This window comes from Lampetra fluviatilis, chromosome 59, assembly GCF_964198595.1.
Source record: "Lampetra fluviatilis chromosome 59, kcLamFluv1.1, whole genome shotgun sequence".
Classification (NCBI taxonomy): Eukaryota; Metazoa; Chordata; class Hyperoartia; order Petromyzontiformes; family Petromyzontidae; genus Lampetra; species Lampetra fluviatilis.
This window is the reverse complement of record NC_136333.1, coordinates 5,659,597-5,681,914: the sequence shown is the minus strand read 5'-3', so window position 1 is coordinate 5,681,914 and position 22,318 is coordinate 5,659,597. Positions and strand designations below refer to the sequence as shown.

General features: G+C 53.0%; 1 protein-coding gene across 1 annotated transcript in view; it reads left to right on the top strand.

Moving 5' to 3' along the window:
• Positions 1-3,434: 3,434 nt before the first annotated feature.
• The window catches only part of LOC144950840 (small conductance calcium-activated potassium channel protein 2-like), a 47,416-nt gene continuing 28,532 nt past the window's right edge, over positions 3,435-22,318 (top strand). Inside the window, exons 1-2 of the mRNA XM_078880964.1 lie at positions 3,435-3,708; positions 13,487-14,663. Coding sequence (XP_078737090.1) covers positions 13,515-14,663 — 1,149 coding nt within the window. The 5' untranslated portion in view covers positions 3,435-3,708; positions 13,487-13,514. The remainder of the gene's footprint in view (positions 3,709-13,486; positions 14,664-22,318) is intronic.

Below are 22,318 nucleotides of genomic sequence, written 5' to 3'. Positions count from 1 at the left end.
TTTACCGAAAGAACCAAGAAGATGAATCCCTGCAGTCACGAAAGAAGCTTTAAATCGAAAAAATTTAATCAAGGATTAATAATATTAACGTGTTTAAGCAAACAGATAGTCCACCGCCGGACTATCTAACTCATTGGGAGGCCAATGTCGACAAATTATTATCGAGGCTTCACACCCCCCTCCCCGTTTCCTATGCGTACGTACATTGTCAGTAGACTCCCCCCCATACGCAAGCGAACCCATTTGGGTTAACACCCCGTCCTCCCTCCATGCGTACGGACTGAATGGATGACCCCTAAGGCCCGCTGAGCTACGGCGTTCATCTTCAGAAGCGACCTCACCATATTCTTAGGTTTGTTTCGGTAAAGTCACGTAGGTAAAAAAATTAAAATTAATAAAAGTAAAATGAAAAATTAAATCAAAATCACGACGTTTCGGAGGCAACACAAGCTTCCGTCTTCAGGTGGAACCGTCACAGCACGATAGCTGTATCAAGTGAGTCACGTAGGTAAAAAATTTAAATTAATAAAAGTAAAATAAAAAATAAAATAAAAATCACGACGTTTCGGAGGCAACACAAGCTTCCGTCTTCAGGTGGAACCGTCACAGCACGATAGCTGTATCAAGTGAGTCACGTAGGTAAAAAATAAAAATTAATAAAAGTAAAATAAAAAATAAAATAAAAATCACGACGTTTCGGAGGCAACACAAGCTTCCGTCTTCAGGTGGAACCGTCACAGCACGATAGCTGTATCAAGTGAGAGAAATTCCAGCTGTATCAAGTAAATGGCTGTGACGGTTCCACCTGAAGACGGAAGCTTGTGTTGCCTCCGAAACGTCGTGATTTTATTTTATTGTACTTTTATTAATTTTAATGTTTTACCTACGTGACTTTACCGAAAAAACCTAAGAATATGAATCCTTGCAGTCACGAAAGCTTCAAATCTAGTGTCATCATGCTCATCATCTGTCCCACCACAACGATCATCATCAGTAGCATCACCATATACATCATGCGCATCACTGTCAATCATCACCATGCCATCATCTGCATCGTCTGATCATCATCGTCAGCGCAGTGGCAGCAATGTCAACAGTGGAGACCCACACGCCTCTAGCCCAGTTACCGTGAAGGCAGCAGCTATGGTTGGTGGATCACCGCAACAGACGGGTTGCGAAATCCCCTTGCCGTGGCCATCTAATAGGTTGCCCATTAATTCTCTCGCCAGAAGGGCAGCGCAGTAAATGGGGCTGGCTGTCTGTTTCCATCTGTGCGGGGATAGAGTGTTCCCCCCTCGCACGTGGCGTTGGTGGGGTGGGGGGGGGTTTCTCCAGGTTTCATCCCAGCTGGTATAGTGAATATAATATTCTAAGGTTGTTTCGGTGAAGTCACGTAGGTAAAAAATTTACATTAATAAAAGTAAAATAAAAATACAATAAAAATCACGACGTTTCGGAGGCAACACAAGCTTCCGTCTTCAGGTGGAACCGTCATAGCACGATAGCTGTATCACTTTTGTGTTTTATATAGTGAATATAAAACACAAAAGTCGTCAGGAATAATGTGGGGCCAGAAAACATTTTACAAATGAAAGAAGAAACCCAACAGCCATGAAGAGGCTCTTGGAAAAAAGAGCCACACCCACTAGGCGTTCGGCTCTCCTGGACAAATAAGTTTAAACAAACAAATAAAAAGAAACAGACGATGGGTAAATTTTGATTGAAAGCTTTCGTGACTGCAGGGATTCATATTCTCTGGGTGTTTCGGTAAAATCACGTAGATAGGTTCAAAGAAAATAACAAAAAAATGTAACCTATCTACGTGACTTTACCGAAAGACCCAAAGAATAGGTCACTCCTTCCCCACATATTTGTATCTCCGCGTTACAAAAATATACATTTTGATTTAAAGCTTTCGTGGCTGCAGGGATTCATATTCTTGGTTCTTTCGGTAAAGTCACTTAGAAGGAAAATTTTTTAATAATAAAAATATAAAACATTAAATTCTCACGACGTTACAATTTTCTTGCTGTGGATTTCACACCCGACGACGATTGCTTGTGTTGCAGTCGAAACGTCGTGAGACTTGTATTGTTTCATATTTTTACAATTTTATTGTTTCCCTTCTACGTGACGTTACCGAAAGAACCAAGAATATAAGACGATGGGTACTTGGTCACCGTCATGGGAACGTGGAATTTCCGGGAAGGGAGGGAGGTAGGAGGAGAATGAGAAGGAGGAGGAGAGAGAGAGAGAGAGGAGGAAGGAAGGGATGGAGGTTGTTTTATTTATAATTGGACGCGACAAGGCAGCTGAACACGTGGTCCTCTTCCGTCGTCACGAGGCAGGTGGCGGCGGCCATGGAGGGAGTCGCGAGACCACGTGGGAGGCGCGAGGCCACGTGGGTGGCGCGAGACGTCACAGGAGGGGGGGGGGGCAAAGGAGCCCCGTGTAGCCTCGGCGGGCCCTTCTCCTTGATCCGCGGGCAAGTGCGATGGACGAGGGTGGTTGGGAGGGCAAGCGAACCGGTAACCGGTTTTTAGCGGTTCTTTTCCCCAATTCGGTTACCAGCAATGAAAAAACAAATTTTATTTTTTTATTCAACAAACAGAACATTGTAATTTACCACACATAGGCAAATATCACCCCCCCCTTCACGTTATAGCTTTAAACAACGGACTGTCGGGGCAAGCGCTGTTAGCGAGCGCCTTGACATACACAAAGATCCCCCGTGTAGCCTTAACAGACTGTAGGGGCAAGTGCTGTTAGCGAGTAGCACCTATAAAGGCCGGCACGGCACACGAAGGGGTGGGTGGCCAGCACCACGCCCGACCGCGTTTGTCTCCCCAGTGGCGATGTTTACACACCGGACCAGGTACTCATTTGAGGCTGAGTCAACCTAGAGGAGGTCCAGAACCGGTTCAGATAATCGTCACCGGTGTTGGCCGTGAGCCGCAATCGAACACGGGTCGTCAGGTTCATAGCGCAGCGTAGCGCTTACCGCTACACCACCGCTCCCCACCCACACACAGAGACACACACACACACACACGCCATGTGTGTGTCTGGAGAGCGGTGGTGTAGTGGTTAGCGCACCGCTCTACGAACCGGGCGACCCGAGTTCAATTCCCACTCATGGCCAACACCAGTGACGATTATCTGAGCTGGTCCTGGGTCGACTCAGCCTTAAATGAGTACCTGGTGTGGTGTGTAAACATTGCCACTGGGGAGACAAAGGCGGTCGGGCGTGGTGCTGGCCACCCACTTTCTCGTGTACCGTTCCGGCCTTCATAGGTGCTCGCTAACAGCACTTGCCCCTACAATCTGTTGAGGCTACACGGGGGATCTTTATCTTTGTCTAAACCCACAAAGCCCACGGGTGCACTTGGTCCATCCCGTGCATTGGTTTCTCCCAGCCAATGGGGATCCTTTTCCACACACGCGCGCACACACGCACACACCTTTTCCACACACGCGCGCACACGCGCCCTGACACGCGAGACAAAGATCCCACCCACCCCCAGCCTCGAGCAGAGACTGCTCCGTGCAAGTGGCGGTGATGAAGGGCGGCGTGGAGCGGGTGTCCGTCCACGACACATTTGACGATGTTCACCCGCAGCACCGGGTGCTGATTTGAGGCTGAGTCGACCTTGGGGGAGGCGGCAGGATCGACTGGACGTCAGCGGGATTAGAACTCGGCGCGGCCGGGTTCGTAGCGCAGCGCGCTGACCACTGCGCCACCAACACACACACATATACATACACACACACATATACATACACACATATAAATGCACATACACACGTATACACACACGTATACACACACGACTACATACACACGTATACACACACACGTATACACACACACGTATACACAAATATACATACACACACATACACACACATACACACACGACTACACACACACACATAAACATACAGACATACATACACACACGACTACACACACACATATACATACATACACACATATACATACATACAGACATACACACACATACACACACGACACACTTGCGCTGAGAAAATTGCAGAATCACATTCACACGCCGCTGGCTCGGGCCAACATCATCGACATCGCCTGCACCACACTCATCCATCACCACCACCAACATCGCCACCATCAACATCACCGCCACCGTGGTAACGCAGTAATTACCATCAACAACAACATCGTCGTCGTCGTCGTCACATTCAGGAGACATACAACCCGCTTGCATGAACACAAGCAGGCACCATCACGACCCCCATCACCATAATTGTCAAGGCTACACCATCACCATTTTCATAGGTAGGCACAGCACACAGCGGGTGCGTAAGAATACACATCATCATCATCACCAACATCATCACCAATATCATTATCACCAACATTATCACCAACATCATCACCACCATCATCATCACCAACATCATCATCACCAACATCATCACCAACATCATCACCAATATCATCACCACCATCATCATCATCATCACCCACATCATCATCACCAACATCATCACCAACATCATCACTAATATCATCACCACCACCATCATCATCATCACCAACATCATCACCAACGTCATCACCAACATCACCAACATCATCATCATTATCAGCACGACCATCACCCGTTATTGTAACACTACATCATCAACTGACGAAGTGCGCAACAATACATCATCGCCATCACTGCCACGACCACCAAACATCATCATCGCCAACGTCATCATCATCGACATCATCGGAAGCAACAGACAGGCGCGCGGCGCAAGTACACGCACACACACACCATCATCATCATCACCAACATCATCATCACCATCATCATCATCACCAACATCATCATCACCAACATCATCATCACCAACATCATCACCAACATCATCACCATCATCATCATCATCATCACCGACATCATCATCATCACCAACATCATCACCAACATCATCATCACCAACATCATCATCAACATCATCATCACCAACATCATCATCACCAACATCATCATCACCAACATCATCATCATCACCAACATCATCATCAACATCATCATCACCAACATCATCATCACCAACATCATCATCATCATCAACATCATCATCACCAACATCATCATCATCACCAACACCATCACCAACATCATCATCACCAACATCATCATCACCAACATCATCATCACGAACATCATCATCACGAACATCATCATCATCATCCCGACCATCATCATCATCCCGACCATCATCATCAGAAGCGCGCATGAAGAACACACGCACACACCAACATCATCGCCACCATCACCAACATCATCACCAACATCATCATCACCAACATCATCACCAACAACATCACCAACATCATCACCGTCACCAACATCATCATCGTATTTGTTTTAAACCGCTTTCAGATTAGACACTTGAAGCCGGTGGCGGCGGAGGCGATGGTGGTGATGGTGGTTGTGATGATGATGATGATGGCGATGGTGATGATTATGATGATGGTGGTGAAGGGATGAAGCTTGCGATTCAACTGGGCGTGAGTGGGTTCGCATGCGAAGAATATCTTCAAATCCACCCCCCGCTCCGGATCGCATCCAGCGGCAAAGACACATCGTCATCATCGTCATCATCGTCATCGTATTTTTTGTTTGCCCACTCCGACCTCGGGCGACGAAGAGCATCTTCGTTCCGAGGACACAGAAGTGCATCTCTTCATTTCTCTCACAGATGTCATCGGCGGGAGCCATCGCGCACGTTGTAGCGACTGTGAGATTGTTCACGGTGACGAGGGGAGATTGTTCACGAGGACGAGGGGAGATTGTTCACGATGACGAGGGGAGATTGTTCACGGTGACGAGGGGGAGATTGTTCATGATGACGACGAGGGGGAGATTGTTCACGATGACGAGGGGGAGATTGTTCACGATGACGACGAGGGGGAGATTGTTCACGATGACGAGGGGGAGATTGTTCATGATGACGACGAGGGGGAGATTGTTCATGATGACGAGGGGGAGATTGTTCACGATGACGACGAGGGGGAGATTGTTCACGATGACGACGAGGGGGAGATTGTTCATGATGACGAGGGGGAGATTGTTCACGATGACGACGAGGGGGAGATTGTTCACGGTGACGAGGGGGAGATTGTTCACGATGACGAGGGGAGATTGTTCACGATGACGAGGGGAGATTGTTCACGATGACGAGGGGAGATTGTTCACGGTGACGAGGGGAGATTGTTCACGGTGACGAGGGGGAGATTGTTCACGATGACGAGGGGAGATTGTTCACGGTGACGAGGGGGAGATTGTTCACGATGACGAGGGGAGATTGTTCACGGTGACGAGGGGAGATTGTTCACGGTGACGAGGGGGAGATTGTTCATGATGACGAGGGGAGATTGTTCACGATGACGAGGGGAGATTGTTCACGGTGACGAGGGGGAGATTGTTCACGATGACGAGGGGAGATTGTTCACGGTGACGAGGGGGAGATTGTTCATGATGACGAGGGGAGATTGTTCACGATGACGAGGGGAGATTGTTCACGATGACGAGGGGGAGATTGTTCACGATGACGAGGGGAGATTGTTCACGGTGACGAGGGGGAGATTGTTCACGATGACGAGGGGAGATTGTTCACGATGACGAGGGGAGATTGTTCACGGTGACGAGGGGAGATTGTTCACGATGACGAGGGGGAGATTGTTCACGGTGACGAGGGGAGATTGTTCACGGTGACGAGGGGGAGATTGTTCACGATGACGAGGGGAGATTGTTCACGGTGACGAGGGGAGATTGTTCACGGTGACGAGGGGGAGATTGTTCATGATGACGAGGGGAGATTGTTCACGATGACGAGGGGAGATTGTTCACGGTGACGAGGGGGAGATTGTTCATGATGACGAGGGGAGATTGTTCACGGTGACGAGGGGGAGATTGTTCACGATGACGAGGGGAGATTGTTCACGATGACGAGGGGGAGATTGTTCACGATGACGAGGGGAGATTGTTCACGGTGACGAGGGGAGATTGTTCACGGTGACGAGGGGGAGATTGTTCATGATGACGAGGGGAGATTGTTCACGGTGACGAGGGGAGATTGTTCACGATGACGAGGGGGAGATTGTTCACGATGACGAGGGGGAGATTGTTCACGATGACGAGGGGGAGATTGTTCATGATGACGAGGGGGAGATTGTTCATGACGAGGGGAGATTGTTCACGGTGACGAGGGGGAGATTGTTCACGATGACGAGGGGAGATTGTTCACGATGACGAGGGGAGATTGTTCACGGTGACGAGGGGGAGATTGTTCATGATGACGAGGGGAGATTGTTCACGGTGACGAGGGGAGATTGTTCACGATGACGAGGGGGAGATTGTTCACGATGACGAGGGGAGATTGTTCACGGTGACGAGGGGAGATTGTTCACGGTGACGAGGGGGAGATTGTTCATGATGACGAGGGGAGATTGTTCACGGTGACGAGGGGGAGATTGTTCACGGTGACGAGGGGGAGATTGTTCACGATGACGAGGGGAGATTGTTCACGGTGACGAGGGGGAGATTGTTCACGGTGACGAGGGGGAGATTGTTCACGATGACGAGGGGGAGATTGTTCATGATGACGAGGGGGAGATTGTTCATGACGAGGGGAGATTGTTCACGGTGACGAGGGGGAGATTGTTCACGATGACGAGGGGGAGATTGTTCATGATGACGAGGGGGAGATTGTTCATGACGAGGGGAGATTGTTCACGGTGACGAGGGGGAGATTGTTCATGATGACGAGGGGGAGATTGTTCATGATGACGAGGGGAGATTGTTCACGGTGACGAGGGGAGATTGTTCACGATGACGAGGGGGAGATTGTTCATGACGAGGGGGAGATTGTTCATGACGAGGGGGAGATTGTTCACGGTGACGAGGGGGAGATTGTTCACGATGACGAGGGGGAGATTGTTCATGATGACGAGGGGGAGATTGTTCATGATGACGAGGGGAGATTGTTCACGGTGACGAGGGGGAGATTGTTCATGATGACGAGGGGGAGATTGTTCATGATGACGAGGGGAGATTGTTCACGGTGACGAGGGGAGATTGTTCACGATGACGAGGGGGAGATTGTTCATGACGAGGGGGAGATTGTTCATGACGAGGGGGAGATTGTTCACGATGACGAGGGGGAGATTGTTCACGATGACGAGGGGGAGATTGTTCACGGTGACGAGGGGAGATTGTTCATGACGAGGGGGAGATTGTTCACGAGGACGAGGGGGAGATTGTTCACGATGACGAGGGGGAGATTGTTCACGAGGACGAGGGGGAGATTGTTCATGACGACGAGGGGGAGATTGTTCACGAGGACGAGGGGGAGATTGTTCATGACGACGAGGGGAGATTGTTCATGACGAGGGGAGATTGTTCACGGTGACGAGGGGGAGATTGTTCACGATGACGAGGGGAGATTGTTCATGACGAGGGGAGATTGTTCACGGTGACGAGGGGAGATTGTTCACGTTGACGAGGGGAGATTGTTCATGACGAGGGGAGATTGTTCACGAGGACGAGGGGGAGATTGTTCACGATGACGAGGGGAGATTGTTCATGACGAGGGGAGATTGTTCACGGTGACGAGGGGAGATTGTTCACGTTGACGAGGGGAGATTGTTCATGACGAGGGGAGATTGTTCACGGTGACGAGGGGAGATTGTTCACGTTGACGAGGGGAGATTGTTCACGATGACGAGGGGAGATTGTTCATGACGAGGGGAGATTGTTCACGGTGACGAGGGGAGATTGTTCACGTTGACGAGGGGAGATTGTTCACGATGACGAGGGGAGATTGTTCACGAGGACGAGGGGAGATTGTTCACGATGACGAGGGGAGATTGTTCACGATGACGAGGGGAGATTGTTCACGATGACGAGGGGAGATTGTTCACGATGACGAGGGGAGATTGTTCACGATGACGAGGGGAGATTGTTCACGATGACGAGGGGAGATTGTTCACGTTGACGAGGGGAGATTGTTCACGATGACGAGGGGAGATTGTTCACGAGGACGAGGGGAGATTGTTCACGATGACGAGGGGAGATTGTTCACGATGACGAGGGGAGATTGTTCACGATGACGAGGGGAGATTGTTCACGATGACGAGGGGAGATTGTTCACGATGACGAGGGGAGATTGTTCACGGTGACGAGGGGAGATTGTTCACGGTGACGAGGGGGAGATTGTTCACGATGACGAGGGGGAGATTGTTCACGGTGACGAGGGGAGATTGTTCACGATGACGAGGGGAGATTGTTCACGGTGACGAGGGGAGATTGTTCACGGTGACGAGGGGGAGATTGTTCACGGTGACGAGGGGGAGATTGTTCACGTTTTACTCACCGTCCGCACTATCGGGGCAAATCTCGACGCCTTTCGAGTTTCTGCGTTTGGCATGTCGCACGAATCGTCGGCTCTCGCCCTCCCTCGGAAGCTGAGCGGGGCGTCGAACCTGACGATGGGGGCACCGCCGCCTTGCGCATGAACAGGTTCCCCGCTCGGTAGTAGTAGCCGTCGTGTGTGCGGTGAGTGCCGTGCGTTGGTTCAACGTTGGCATGTGCTTGGAGCCGCTGGACTAACGTTGGTTCAACGTTGGTTCAACGTTGGCATGTGGTTGGAGCCGCTGGGCCAACGTTGGTTCAACGTTGGTTCAACGTTGGCATGTGCTTGGAGCCGCTGGACCAACGTTGGTTCAACGTTGGCATGTGCTTGGAGCCGTTGCACCAACGTTGGGCCAACGTTGGCTCAACGTTGGCATGTGCTTGGAGCCGTTGCACCAACGTTGAGCCAACGTTGGTTCAACGTTGGCATTTGCTTGGAGCCGTTGCACCAACGTTGGGCCAACGTTGGCTCAACGTTGCCATGTGCTTGGAGCCGCTGGACTAACGTTGGCTCAACGTTGGCATGTGCTTGGAGCCGCTGGGCCAACGTTGGTTCAACGTTATTAATCTCGACCGCCGGCGATATCGAGAGCACTCCTACTCCGCCGTCTGGTTCTCCTCCATCGCGAAGGTTGTGGATGTGGTGGAGGGCGAGCGGGGGGGGGGCAGAGAGGGTGCGGGGTTCATCTGTCGTGACTGGAGTCTTCTTTGTAATTCATTTGCAGCACTCATTCCCATTCATCAGACGAGACTGCCACCAACAGCTGCTGTTGCTCTCCAGAGACGGGGTGTGTGGGGGTCTCTGTGTGGGGATGAGTGTCTGTGTGTGAGTGTCTTTGTGTGTGTGTGTGAGTGTCTCTGTGTGTGTGGGGGTCTGTGAATGTGTAGGTCTCTGTGTGGGTCTCTCTGTGTGTGGAAGAGTGTGTGTGAGTGTCTTTGTGTGTGTGGGTGGGTGAGTGTGAGTCCGTGTATGTGTGGGTTTCTGTGTGTGTGGGTCTGTGTGTGTGTGTGAGTGTGTGTGTGAGTGTCTTTGTGTGTGTGTGTGGGTGAGTTAGGGTCCGTATATGTGTGGGTCTCTGTGTGTGTGGGTGAGTGGGTCTCTGTGTGTGTGGGTCTCTCTGTATGTGGGTGAGTGTCTGTGTGTGTGTGTGTGGGTCTCTCTGTGGGTGAGTGTCTTTGTGTGTGTGTGTGGGTGGTGTGTGTGGGTGAGTGAGGGTCTGTGTGTGTGTGGGGGTGAGTGGGGGTCTGTGTATGTGAGGGTCTCTGTGTGTGTGGGTCTTTCTGTGTGTGGGTGAGTGTCTGTGTGTGTGTGGGTCTCTGTGTGTGGGTGAGTGTCTGTGTGTGTGTGAGTGTCTTTGTGTGTGTGTGTGGGTGAGTGGGTCTATGTGTATGTGTGGGTCTGTCTCTGTGAGTGATTAGGTGAGTGGGTCTCTGTATGTGTGGGTCTCTGTGTGTGTTAGTGGGTCTATGTGTATGTGTGGGTCTGTGTGGTTAAGTGGCTGTGTGGGTGAGTGGGTGAGTGGGTCTCTGTGTGTGTGGGTAAGTGTCTGTGTGTGTGTGGGTGAGTAGGGGTCTGTGTATGTGTGGGTCTCTATGTGTGTGAATGAGTGGGTCAATGTGACGATTATCTGAACCGGTCGTGGGCCTCCCCTAGGTCGACTCAGCCTCAAATGAGTACCTGGTGCAGTGTAAACATCGCCACTAGGGAGACAAAGGCGGCCGGGCGTGGTGCTAGCCACCCACCCCCTCGTGTACCGTTCCGGCCTTCATAGGTGCTCGCTAACAGCACTTGCCCCTACAGTCTGTTAAGGCTTTCCGGGGGATCGTTGCCTTTGGAGGCAGTCGCCTCCCAGCAACAACGGGGGGCGGAGGAGCGACGCTCACAACAACGAGCGGAGCTCCGCGGGGCTAAAGCGCAGCAAATCGGCACCGTGGGCAACACAGTTGGTGCATCTGCCAGTCACCTCGATCAGTCAACCCATGGGCGTCTGTGACCTCTCAACCCAAAGTGCACCTAGCATGGCGCAAGCGCCGTGAGGACGTCACCGCCACTTCATGGTGAACGGCGGCTGCTGCTGTTGTTGTTGCTGCTGCTGGTGGTGTCAGCGGTTGCAAGTATCGGTGGCGTTGTTGCAAGCGATTGTATAGATTATGTTCGAGGTGGTGGCATTCGTGGCGTTTGGCCCCCGGCCTGTGTTGCCGGTGGCGACGTTAACAGGGCCCGGGGTTACGTTGAAGTGGGGGGCCGAGGTTGGTACAGCTTTGGGGGGATTGGGGGGCCCTCTGTGCACTTTCAACCCTTGCTCCCATTGGCTGTTTCTTTTGCACCACGCACTGTGCCGCCATGTCGGACAGGAGGCGGATATCCACCCCCGGGGCGCTGCCACTGCTGCTGTTCGTTCAAACGCCAAGTACGGGACCGCGAAGGCGAAATCAAAGTTGAAAAAAGCTGATTAGAAACTCTCGCGTCACCGGCAGCGTCACCAGTAGCATCACCGGCAGTGTCATCGGTAGAGTCATCGGTAGCGTCACCGGTAGCGTCACCAGTAGAGTCATCGGTAGAGTCATCGGTAGCGTCACCGGTAGCGTCACCAGTAGAGTCATCGGTAGAGTCATCAGTAGCGTCACCGGTAGTGTCACCGGTAGAGTCATCGGTAGAGTCACCGGTAGCATCACCGGCAGCGTCACCGGTAGCGTCACCGGCAGAGTCATCGGTAGAGTCACCGGCAGAGTCACCGGTAGAGTCATCGGCAGCATCACCGTTAGCATCACCGGTAGCTTCACCGGCAGCGTCACTGGTAGAGTCATCGGTAGCATCACCAGTAGCTTCACCGGCAGCGTCACCGGTAGAGTCACCGGTAGAGTCACCGGTAGAGTCATCGGTAGCTTCACCGGCAGTGTCACCGGCAGTGTCACCGGCAGTGTCACCGGTAGCTTCACCGGCAGCGTCACCGGTAGCGCCGCTCGTCGCCGGTAGCGCCGCGGCTCTTGACAATGACCGAAGTCGGTGGGAGACCCCCCCCCGTCCCACCGCTCACTTGAGCATTGAGAGGCTGTCGGTGGTCATCTCTCATCTACACAGCTCCTGCAGTGCCCGTGCTGGAAATTCCACATTCCTATGGCATGGGGTTGGCGGGGCGTGCGAGGTGAGGACAACTGCTGTTGACCTCCCCACAAACTGGTACTTATTTTGATGACCCACCCAGGGAGGGATGATGGGCTGAGTCAACCCCCCCGCCCCACCCCCCCGTTACCGACGAGAATTTGAACTCTCGACCTTTCACCGGCCAGGCGAGCCACCCGGCCGATCGCCAGACCACCTGTGGGTGGTTCACCATCGTGCTCCGGCCATTACGTTTGAGCCGTCGTGCAAGCCTGCGCGTCACGTGTCCTGCGCCCTGTAGGGGTGATAGGGGTGGCCCTCGCCACCCTCAGGGGCCCGGGCTGCAGCCCCTGGAAGCCATCACGTTCACGCAGCCACCCCCCCCCCCCCCTGAGCGGTGGAGGTGGCGGTGGTGTTGGTTGTGGCCGTACGTTGTGCTGGGCACGAGCTGCAAAGTTTGGTAGTACATGTTATGTATATCGTTTATTGTAAAATTTCAATCGCAGCTCCTATGATCACTGTTACATTGCTTTTATAGCTTTATTTTGGTGATTTCCAAAACGTTTTGGTTTTGCCATATTTGAGTTACACTGATAACTTTAATCTACATTGTTTTATGGTTGTTATTGTTTGACTTGCATCCCACTGGGAGTTTTGCACACAGCGTTGATATACGGTTCTTTTTCTGGAAGACTTTGCTGTTTTTTCCTGGATTTTTCTGTTTGTGCGTAGCCACTTTAAGATGTTTTCTTGTTCATGTTTTTGTTTGTTGCGGTCGCTCCCGATTCAAGAGCCGAATGGCTCACAGGGCTACACCAAATACATGAAACTGAAAAAAAAACTGGTTGTCGTGGTTGCGTTGGATGTTTTTTTGACTTCCACCAACCATCTCCTCTCTGCCCAACCCCCCCCCCTCCCTCGGCCCCGCCCACAGCTGACCGTCCTGGCCCCTCGCGAGGAACATGGAGTTTACGAAGCCACGTTCCTCGAGCCCTTCCTGCAACGACTTTCAGGACGCGAGGTTTCGGCTGGCCTTGGACCCCTGCCTCCACGGCAAGGCCCCCTTCTCCGCAGGGGGTCTCCCCAGACACGGGACCTTCCCAGGACACCATCACCTCCACCACCACCACCAGCAGCAGCAGCATTGCCTGATGCAGGGCCAATGTTGCTCTCCGCACGGCAGTCAGCTGAGCGTCAACCTCAGCGGCTGCTCCTGCCCTGAGACGGACGCGTCGCTGTCCCCGCTGCTGCAGAAGCTGTCGTGCAACGCCTGCACCGCCAAGCAGCCGCAGCAGCAGCAGCAGCATCACCAGCTGAGCAGGGCGTCGAGCCCGACGGGCAGCGGGCGGCGGGAGAGCAACGCGTTCACCGAGATCGCGATGAGCAGCTGCAAGTACAACGGCGGGATGGTGAAACCTCTGAGCCACCTGAGCGCGTCACGGAGAAGCCTGCAGGGAGGGCAGGAGGGAGACCACGGGGGCGAAGCGAGGAGTCCGCAGATCCTGCAGGGGCACTGCCACCACCACCACCAGCAGCAGCAGCTGCAGCAGCTGCAGCAGACGCCCGAGATCGTGGTGTCGAGGCCCGTGTGTGAACTGTCGCTGTCTGCGTCGGGGGTGCTGAGAAGTCCTTCCCTGCAGGGCGGCGCGCAGTCGCTCCACCGCCAGTCTCCGCTGTCACTACCTCCTCCTCCTCCTCCTCCACCGCCTCCGCCTCCTCCTCCACCGCCGCTGCCACATCATCAACACCACCACCACCAGCAGCAGCAGCAGCATCATCAACAACAACAACAGCAGCAGCAGCATCCACCGCCACCCAATACCCCACCTCCTCCCCCGCCGCCTCTTCTGCCTCCCGCGCCGTCGCCGCCGCCGCCGCTGCCACCGGCGCGGTGCTCCGCGGGCTCGACGGCGAAGGCGTGTGGCGGCAGCGGCGGCGGCAACAACAACAACAACAAGAAGAAGACGCAGAACATCGGCTACAAGCTGGGACACCGGCGGGCGCTGTTCGAGAAGCGGAAGAGGCTGAGCGACTACGCGCTCATCTTCGGCATGTTCGGCATCGTCGTCATGGTCATCGAGACCGAGCTGTCGTGGTCCGTCTACGACAAGGTGGGGGGGAGGGCGGGGGGGGGGTGAGGAGTGAGTGAGTGAGTGAGGAGTGAGTGAGTGAGTGAGGAGTGAGTGAGTGAGTGAGGAGTGAGTGAGTGAGTGAGTGAGGAGTGAGGAGTGAGTGAGTGAGTGAGGAGTGAGTGAGTGAGTGAGGAGTGAGTGAGGAGTGAGTGAGTGAGTGAGTGAGGAGTGAGTGAGTGAGTGAGTGAGGAGTGAGTGAGTGAGTGAGGAGTGAGTGAGTGAGTGAGGAGTGAGTGAGTGAGTGAGGAGTGAGTGAGTGAGTGAGGAGTGAGTGAGTGAGTGAGTGAGGAGTGAGTGAGTGAGTGAGTGAGGAGTGAGTGAGTGAGTGAGTGAGGAGTGAGTGAGTGAGTGAGTGAGGAGTGAGTGAGTGAGTGAGGAGTGAGTGAGTGAGTGAGTGAGGAGTGAGTGAGTGAGTGAGGAGTGAGTGAGTGAGTGAGGAGTGAGTGAGTGAGTGAGGAGTGAGTGAGTGAGTGAGTGAGGAGTGAGTGAGTGAGTGAGGAGTGAGGAGTGAGTGAGTGAGTGAGGAGTGAGTGAGTGAGTGAGTGAGTGAGGAGTGAGTGAGTGAGTGAGGAGTGAGTGAGTGAGTAAATGAGTGAGTGAGTGAGGAGTGAGGAGTGAGTGAGTGAGTGAGGATTGAGTGAGGAGTGAGTGAGGAGTGAGTGAGGAGTGAGTGAGGAGTGAGTGAGTGAGGAGTGAGTGAGTGAGTGAGTGAGGAGTGAGTGAGGAGTGAGTGAGGAGTGAGTGAGGAGTGAGTGAGTGAGTGAGGAGTGAGTGAGTGAGGAGTGAGTGAGTGAGTGAGTGAGTGAGGAGTGAGTGAGGAGTGAGGGAGTGAGTAGGAGTGAGTGAGTGAGTGAGGAGTGAGTGAGGAGTGAGTCAGGAGTGAGTGAGGAGTGAGTGAGTGAGTGAGTGAGGAGTGAGTGAGTGAGGAGTGAGTGAGGAGTGAGTGAGGTGAGTGAGTGAGTGAGGAGTGAGTGAGTGAGGAGTGAGTGAGGTGAGTGAGTGAGTGAGGAGTGAGTGAGTGAGGAGTGAGTGAGTGAGTGAGTGAGTGAGGAGTGAGTGAGGAGTGAGTGAGGAGTGAGTGAGGAGTGAGTGAGTGAGGAGTGAGTGAGGAGTGAGTGAGGAGTGAGTGAGGAGTGAGTGAGTGAGGAGTGAGTGAGGAGTGAGTGAGTGAGGAGTGAGTGAGGAGTGAGTGAGTGAGGAGTGAGTGAGGAGTGAGTGAGTGAGTGAGTGAGTGAGGAGTGAGTGAGTGAGTGAGTGAGTGAGTGAGGAGTGAGTGAGGAGTGAGTGAGTGAGTGAGGAGTGAGGAGTGAGTGAGTGAGTAAGTGAGTGAGTGAGTGAGTGAGGAGTGAGTGAGTGAGTGAGTGAGGAGTGAGTGAGTGAGTGAGTGAGTGAGGAGTGAGTGAGTGAGTGAGTGAGGAGTGAGTGAGTGAGTGAGTGAGGAGTGAGTGAGTGAGTGAGTGAGTGAGTGAGGAGTGAGTGAGGAGTGAGTGAGTGAGGAGTGAGTGAGTGAGTGAGTGAGGAGTGAGTGAGTGAGTAAGTGAGTGAGTGAGTGAGTGAGGAGTGAGTGAGGAGTGAGTGAGGAGTGAGTGAGTGAGTGAGGAGTGAGGAGTGAGTGAGTGAGTAAGTGAGTGAGTGAGTGAGTGAGGAGTGAGTGAGTGAGTGAGTGAGTGAGTGAGTGAGTGAGTGAGTGAGTGAGTGAGTGAGTGAGGAGTGAGTGAGTGAGTGAGTGAGGAGTGAGGGAGTGAGTGAGGAGTGAGTGAGTGAGGAGTGAGTGAGTGAGTGAGTGAGTGAGGAGTGAGTGAGTGAGTGAGTGAGTGAGGAGTGAGTGAGGAGTGAGTGAGGAGTGAGTGAGTGAGGAGTGAGTGAGGAGTGAGTGAGTGAGGAGTGAGTCAGGAGTGAGTGAGTGAGTGAGTGAGTGAGGAGTGAGTGAGTGAGTGAGGAGTGAGTGAGGAGTGAGTGAGTGAGGAGTGAGTGAGGAGTGAGTGAGGAGTGAGTGAGGAGTGAGTGAGTGAGGAGTGAGTGAGTGAGTGAGGAGTGAGTGAGGAGTGAGTGAGGAGTGAGTGAGTGAGTGAGTGAGGAGTGAGTGAGTGAGGAGTGAGTGAGGAGTGAGTGAGGAGTGAGTGAGGAGTGAGTGAGTGAGGAGTGAGTGAGGAGTGAGTGAGGAGTGAGTGAGTGAGGAGTGAGTGAGTGAGGAGTGAGTGAGGAGTGAGTGAGTGAGTGAGTGAGTGAGTGAGTGAGTGAGTGAGGAGTGAGTGAGGAGTGAGTGAGTGAGTGAGTGAGTGAGGAGTGAGTGAGGAGTGAGTGAGGAGTGAGTGAGTGAGGAGTGAGTGAGGAGTGAGTGAGTGAGTGAGGAGTGAGTGAGGAGTGAGTGAGGAGTGAGTGAGGAGTGAGTGAGTGAGGAGTGAGTGAGTGAGTGAGTGAGGAGTGAGTGAGTGAGTGAGGAGTGAGTGAGTGAGTGAGTGAGTGAGTGAGGAGTGAGTGAGTGAGGAGTGAGTGAGTGAGGAGTGAGTGAGTGAGTGAGTGAGTGAGGAGTGAGTGAGGAGTGAGGAGTGAGTGAGTGAGGAGTGAGTGAGTGAGTGAGTGAGTGAGGAGTGAGTGAGTGAGTGAGGAGTGAGTGAGTGAGTGAGGAGTGAGTGAGTGAGTGAGTGAGGAGTGAGTGAGTGAGTGAGTGAGGAGTGAGTGAGTGAGTGAGTGAGGAGTGAGTGAGTGAGTGAGTGAGGAGTGAGTGAGGAGTGAGTGAGTGAGTGAGGAGTGAGTGAGTGAGGAGTGAGTGAGTGAGTGAGTGAGGAGTGAGTGAGTGAGTGAGTCAGGAGTGAGTGAGGTGAGTAGGAGGGAGTGAGTGAGTGAGGAGTGAGTGAGTGAGGAGTGAGTGAGTGAGGAGTGAGTGAGGAGTGAGTGAGGAGTGAGTGAGTGAGTGAGTGAGGAGTGAGTGAGTGAGTGAGTCAGGAGTGAGTGAGGTGAGTAGGAGGGAGTGAGTGAGTGAGTGAGGAGTGAGTGAGGAGTGAGTGAGTGAGGAGTGAGTGAGGAGTGAGTCAGGAGTGAGTGAGGTGAGTAGGAGGGAGTGAGTGAGTGAGGAGTGAGTCAGGAGTGAGTCAGGAGTGAGTGAGGTGAGTGAGGAGTGAGTGAGTGAGTGAGGAGTGAGTGAGGAGTGAGTGAGTGAGTGAGGAGTGAGTGAGTGAGTGAGGAGTGAGTGAGTGAGTGAGTCAGGAGTGAGTGAGGTGAGTAGGAGGGAGTGAGTGAGTGAGGAGTGAGTGAGGAGTGAGTGAGGAGTGAGTGAGGAGTGAGTGAGTGAGGAGTGAGTGAGTGAGGAGTGAGTGAGTGAGTGAGGAGTGAGTGAGTGAGTGAGTGAGTGAGGAGTGAGTGAGTGAGTGAGGAGTGAGTGAGTGAGTGAGTGAGGAGTGAGTGAGTGAGTGAGTGAGGAGTGAGTGAGTGAGTGAGGAGTGAGTGAGTGAGTGAGTGAGTGAGTGAGTGAGTGAGGAGTGAGTGAGTGAGTGAGGAGTGAGTGAGTGAGTGAGGAGTGAGTGAGTGAGGAGTGAGTGAGTGAGGAGTGAGTGAGTGAGTGAGTGAGGAGTGAGTGAGTGAGGAGTGAGGAGTGAGTGAGTGAGGAGTGAGTGAGGAGTGAGTGAGTGAGTGAGTGAGTGAGGAGTGAGTGAGTGAGTGAGTGAGTGAGTGAGGAGTGAGTGAGGAGTGAGTGAGTGAGTGAGGAGTGAGTGAGTGAGTGAGTGAGGAGTGAGTGAGGAGTGAGTGAGTGAGTGAGTGAGTGAGGAGTGAGTGAGTGAGGAGTGAGGAGTGAGTGAGTGAGTGAGGAGTGAGTGAGTGAGTGAGTCAGGAGTGAGTGAGGTGAGTAGGAGGGAGTGAGTGAGTGAGGAGTGAGTGAGTGAGGAGTGAGTGAGTGAGGAGTGAGTGAGGAGTGAGTGAGGAGTGAGTGAGGTGAGTAGGAGGGAGTGAGTGAGTGAGGAGTGAGTGAGTGAGGAGTGAGTGAGTGAGTGAGTGAGGAGTGAGTGAGGAGTGAGTGAGGTGAGTAGGAGGGAGTGAGTGAGTGAGTGAGGAGTGAGTGAGGAGTGAGTGAGGAGTGAGTGAGTGAGTGAGTGAGTGAGGAGTGAGTGAGGAGTGAGTCAGGAGTGAGTGAGGTGAGTAGGAGGGAGTGAGTGAGTGAGTGAGGAGTGAGTCAGGAGTGAGTCAGGAGTGAGTGAGGTGAGTGAGGAGTGAGTGAGTGAGTGAGTCAGGAGTGAGTGAGGAGTGAGTGAGGAGTGAGTCAGGAGTGAGTCAGGAGTGAGTGAGGTGAGTGAGGAGTGAGTGAGTGAGTGAGTCAGGAGTGAGTGAGGAGTGAGTGAGTGAGTGAGGAGTGAGTCAGGAGTGAGTGAGGAGTGAGATGAGTGAGTGAGGAGTGAGTGAGTGAGATGAGTCGGAGGAACAGGAATGAGGATTGATGACTATCAGGAGGTCACTGGTATGCCAGGGCCGTTGTCGTAAGCATCATCACCATCATTATTTTCATCGCTATGATTACCATCATCTTCACCACCACCATCATCACCATTATTATCATCATCACCATTATTATCATCATCATCACCACCATCATCACCATTATTATCATCCTCATCATCACCACCATCTTCACCATCATCACCGCCACCACCATTATTATCATCATCATCACCATCATCACCATCATCTTCACCACCATCATCACCATTATTATCATCACCATCTTCACCATCACCATCATCATCACCCAGCAGTCGTAGTGGCACCGCGAGTAGCTGCAAGGGGATGAAAGGAGAGGATGTGATCAGGTCACACGATTTCGATCTGGTTAAAACTTGTGCTTCTGAGTCTTACACATATTGGAGTCTATTTAAAACGCCAGCAAGCAAGGCATTGCAGTAATCCGGTCTGGATGAAATAAAGGCGTCCGCCAGCCTCAGGGCATCAGGAAGTGACAGCTTAGGTCTTAGTCGAGTAAATGGATGAACTATTTTGGTCATATAATGTACGTGGGCCTCAAATGTCAAACCAGGGGTCTGGGACAACACTCATGTTTCTGACCTTCGAGGAAGATGGATTTAAAGTCCCGTCTATGGCCATACTAAAACCCATCCAAACTTACGCACTTGACGTGGGGAACCCGAGAACGTAATGTTTTTGTTGTTGAAATTCACGAGTGCATCCACAAATTGACCTCGGCGAGGCAACGCGATAGCACGGACACCACCACACTGGAATCATTGCTCATCGGACACCTCCCGTCCAAGTAAAGACTCTGACCCTGGAGATGAATCGTGCGAGCCATCGGGCATTAAAGCGAAAGTCCCAAGCCATGACGACAACGCAAGTGTGCCCAAGGGGGCATAGCGTACGCACCGGCTGAGCAACAGTCGGCCTCATAGTCGAGCACTGGGGAACCCCAGAGGCAGAGGTGGCAATCGGGTACCCGATACCCGTACCCTACCCGATACCCGTACCCTACCCGATACCCGTACCCAACCCGATACCCGGCTACCCTACCCGATACCCGTACCCTACCCGATACCCGTACCCTACCCGATACCCGGCTACCCTACCCGATACCCGTACCCTACCCGATACCCGTACCCTACCCGATACCCGTACCCTACCCGATACCCGGCTACCCTACCCGATACTCGTACCCTACCCGATACCCGTACCCTACCCAATACCCGTACCCTACCCGATACCCGGCTACCCGTACCCGATACCCGTACCCTACCCGATACCCGTACCCTACCCGATACCCGTACCCTACCCGATACCCGTACCCTACCCGATACCCGTACCCTACCCGATACTCGTACCCTACCCGATACCCGTACCCTACCCGATACCCGTACCCTGCCCGATACCCGTACCCTACCCGATACCCGTACCCTACCCGATACCCGTACCCTGCCCGATACCCGTACCCTACCCGATACCCGTACCCTGCCCGATACCCGTACCCTGCCCGATACCCGTACCCTACCCGATACCCGTACCCTGCCCGATACCCGTACCCTACCCGATACCCGTACCCTGCCCGATACCCGTACCCTACCCGATACCCGTACCCTACCCGATACCCGTACCCTACCCGATACCCGGCTACCCGTACCCGGCTGGGTACGGGTAGCCGTTTGCGACCCTGGTGTGGCCGGGTACGGGTACGGGTAAGGAATCAAAACCCGTTTGCGACCTCTGCCCAGAGGACACTAAGAGCATTAAGGAGAGGGACAGTCGTCCATTGAGACGACCGTTCTCTGTCTCTCTCTCCGTCTCTCGTGTTCTGGTGGACAAGTGTGACAAAAGCGCTGAGATGCCCACAGAGATTCTAAGGGGGGCGGGGGGGGCGGTGGGGGGGGGGGGGCCCACGTGGTAGGAGATTTGCCCCGGGCCCTGCACCACCACCCCCCTCCCTCCACCACCACGGACAACCTTGGGGCCAGTGGGGGGGTGGCACGTGCCCCCCCCCCCCCCCCCCCAATGATCCGATCGAAATCCCTAATTTCGATCGGATCATTGGGGTTTATTCGTAATAAATCGGCATTTTGCCTCCCCCACTGCCACTGTGTAGCATATTATTACGTGCCAGGGACTCTATGAGATGATAGGACAATAGTCTGAATCCATAATTGGCAATAAGTAGCGACAAAGCGGCTATAAGTGACTCACAGAATTGTGCGCAATTGCGTATACAGGACACACGACTTCCCTGAAGGCATTCACCTTCAGCGAGCGCGATGCCGATCACACAACGCGGTTCGAATTCGACCCTCGATCGATGGCCGCGCCATCGCCGCACACGCGTCGAATAAAAGGCCAGGGACAAGTCCTTGTTTACTAACAACTCCCCTATCATCTTTCATTGCTGGAGGGGTTGCCCCCCCCCCTACCTGACAATCCTGGCTCCACTATTGCTTGGGGCCCCACGGCGACACAGAGAGCACTGGCCCGGTCATCGCTCACGACGCTAACCCCCCCCCCCACGTCCACCCCCTTTAATTCAATTAGCGTTCTTCCCCGAAGTCCAAGCGACTTTGCCTACGTGCGATCAGTGGGGGGTGGGGGGCGAGAGTAATTGGGTTGAGCTCATTATTTTAAAATTTTAATCCTTTATATTAAGTTCACTTGCTTGCTTGCTTGCGCGCTTACGACCGTGCAAATCTTTCGGTCGTTTTTTTAACCCACTTCCCGTGATCCAATCGAGCTGACATTTTGCACACAGACTCGTTGTGCCAGACAATTAATGTTCGTGAAAATTTTTTTTCCCAAAATGTTACACTTTTTAGGAATTTTTTTTTATATTTAATTACCAATTGCTTAATGGTGGCAGGCAATCATCTGACCCATAGGTGGCAGCCATCTCAAGCCAGAGGACGAGAGGACTCTAGCCGCCACGCATATAAAGGATTTATAGTGAAAAACTTTGTTTTTACGGGTTAATTTTTTACCACGTAAGGTCCGCTGAGCGAGTTCCAGACGGCCGCTAGCCTTGAGTCGCGATGGGGTGGAACACAGAGTGTCAATCTTCATGGGGGTCCCCTAGAAAGCGTTCACACGTGTGTCAAGAGGACACGTGTGTGTGTGTGTGTCGGTGTGTGTGTGTGTCGGTGTGTGTGTGTGTCGGTGTGTGT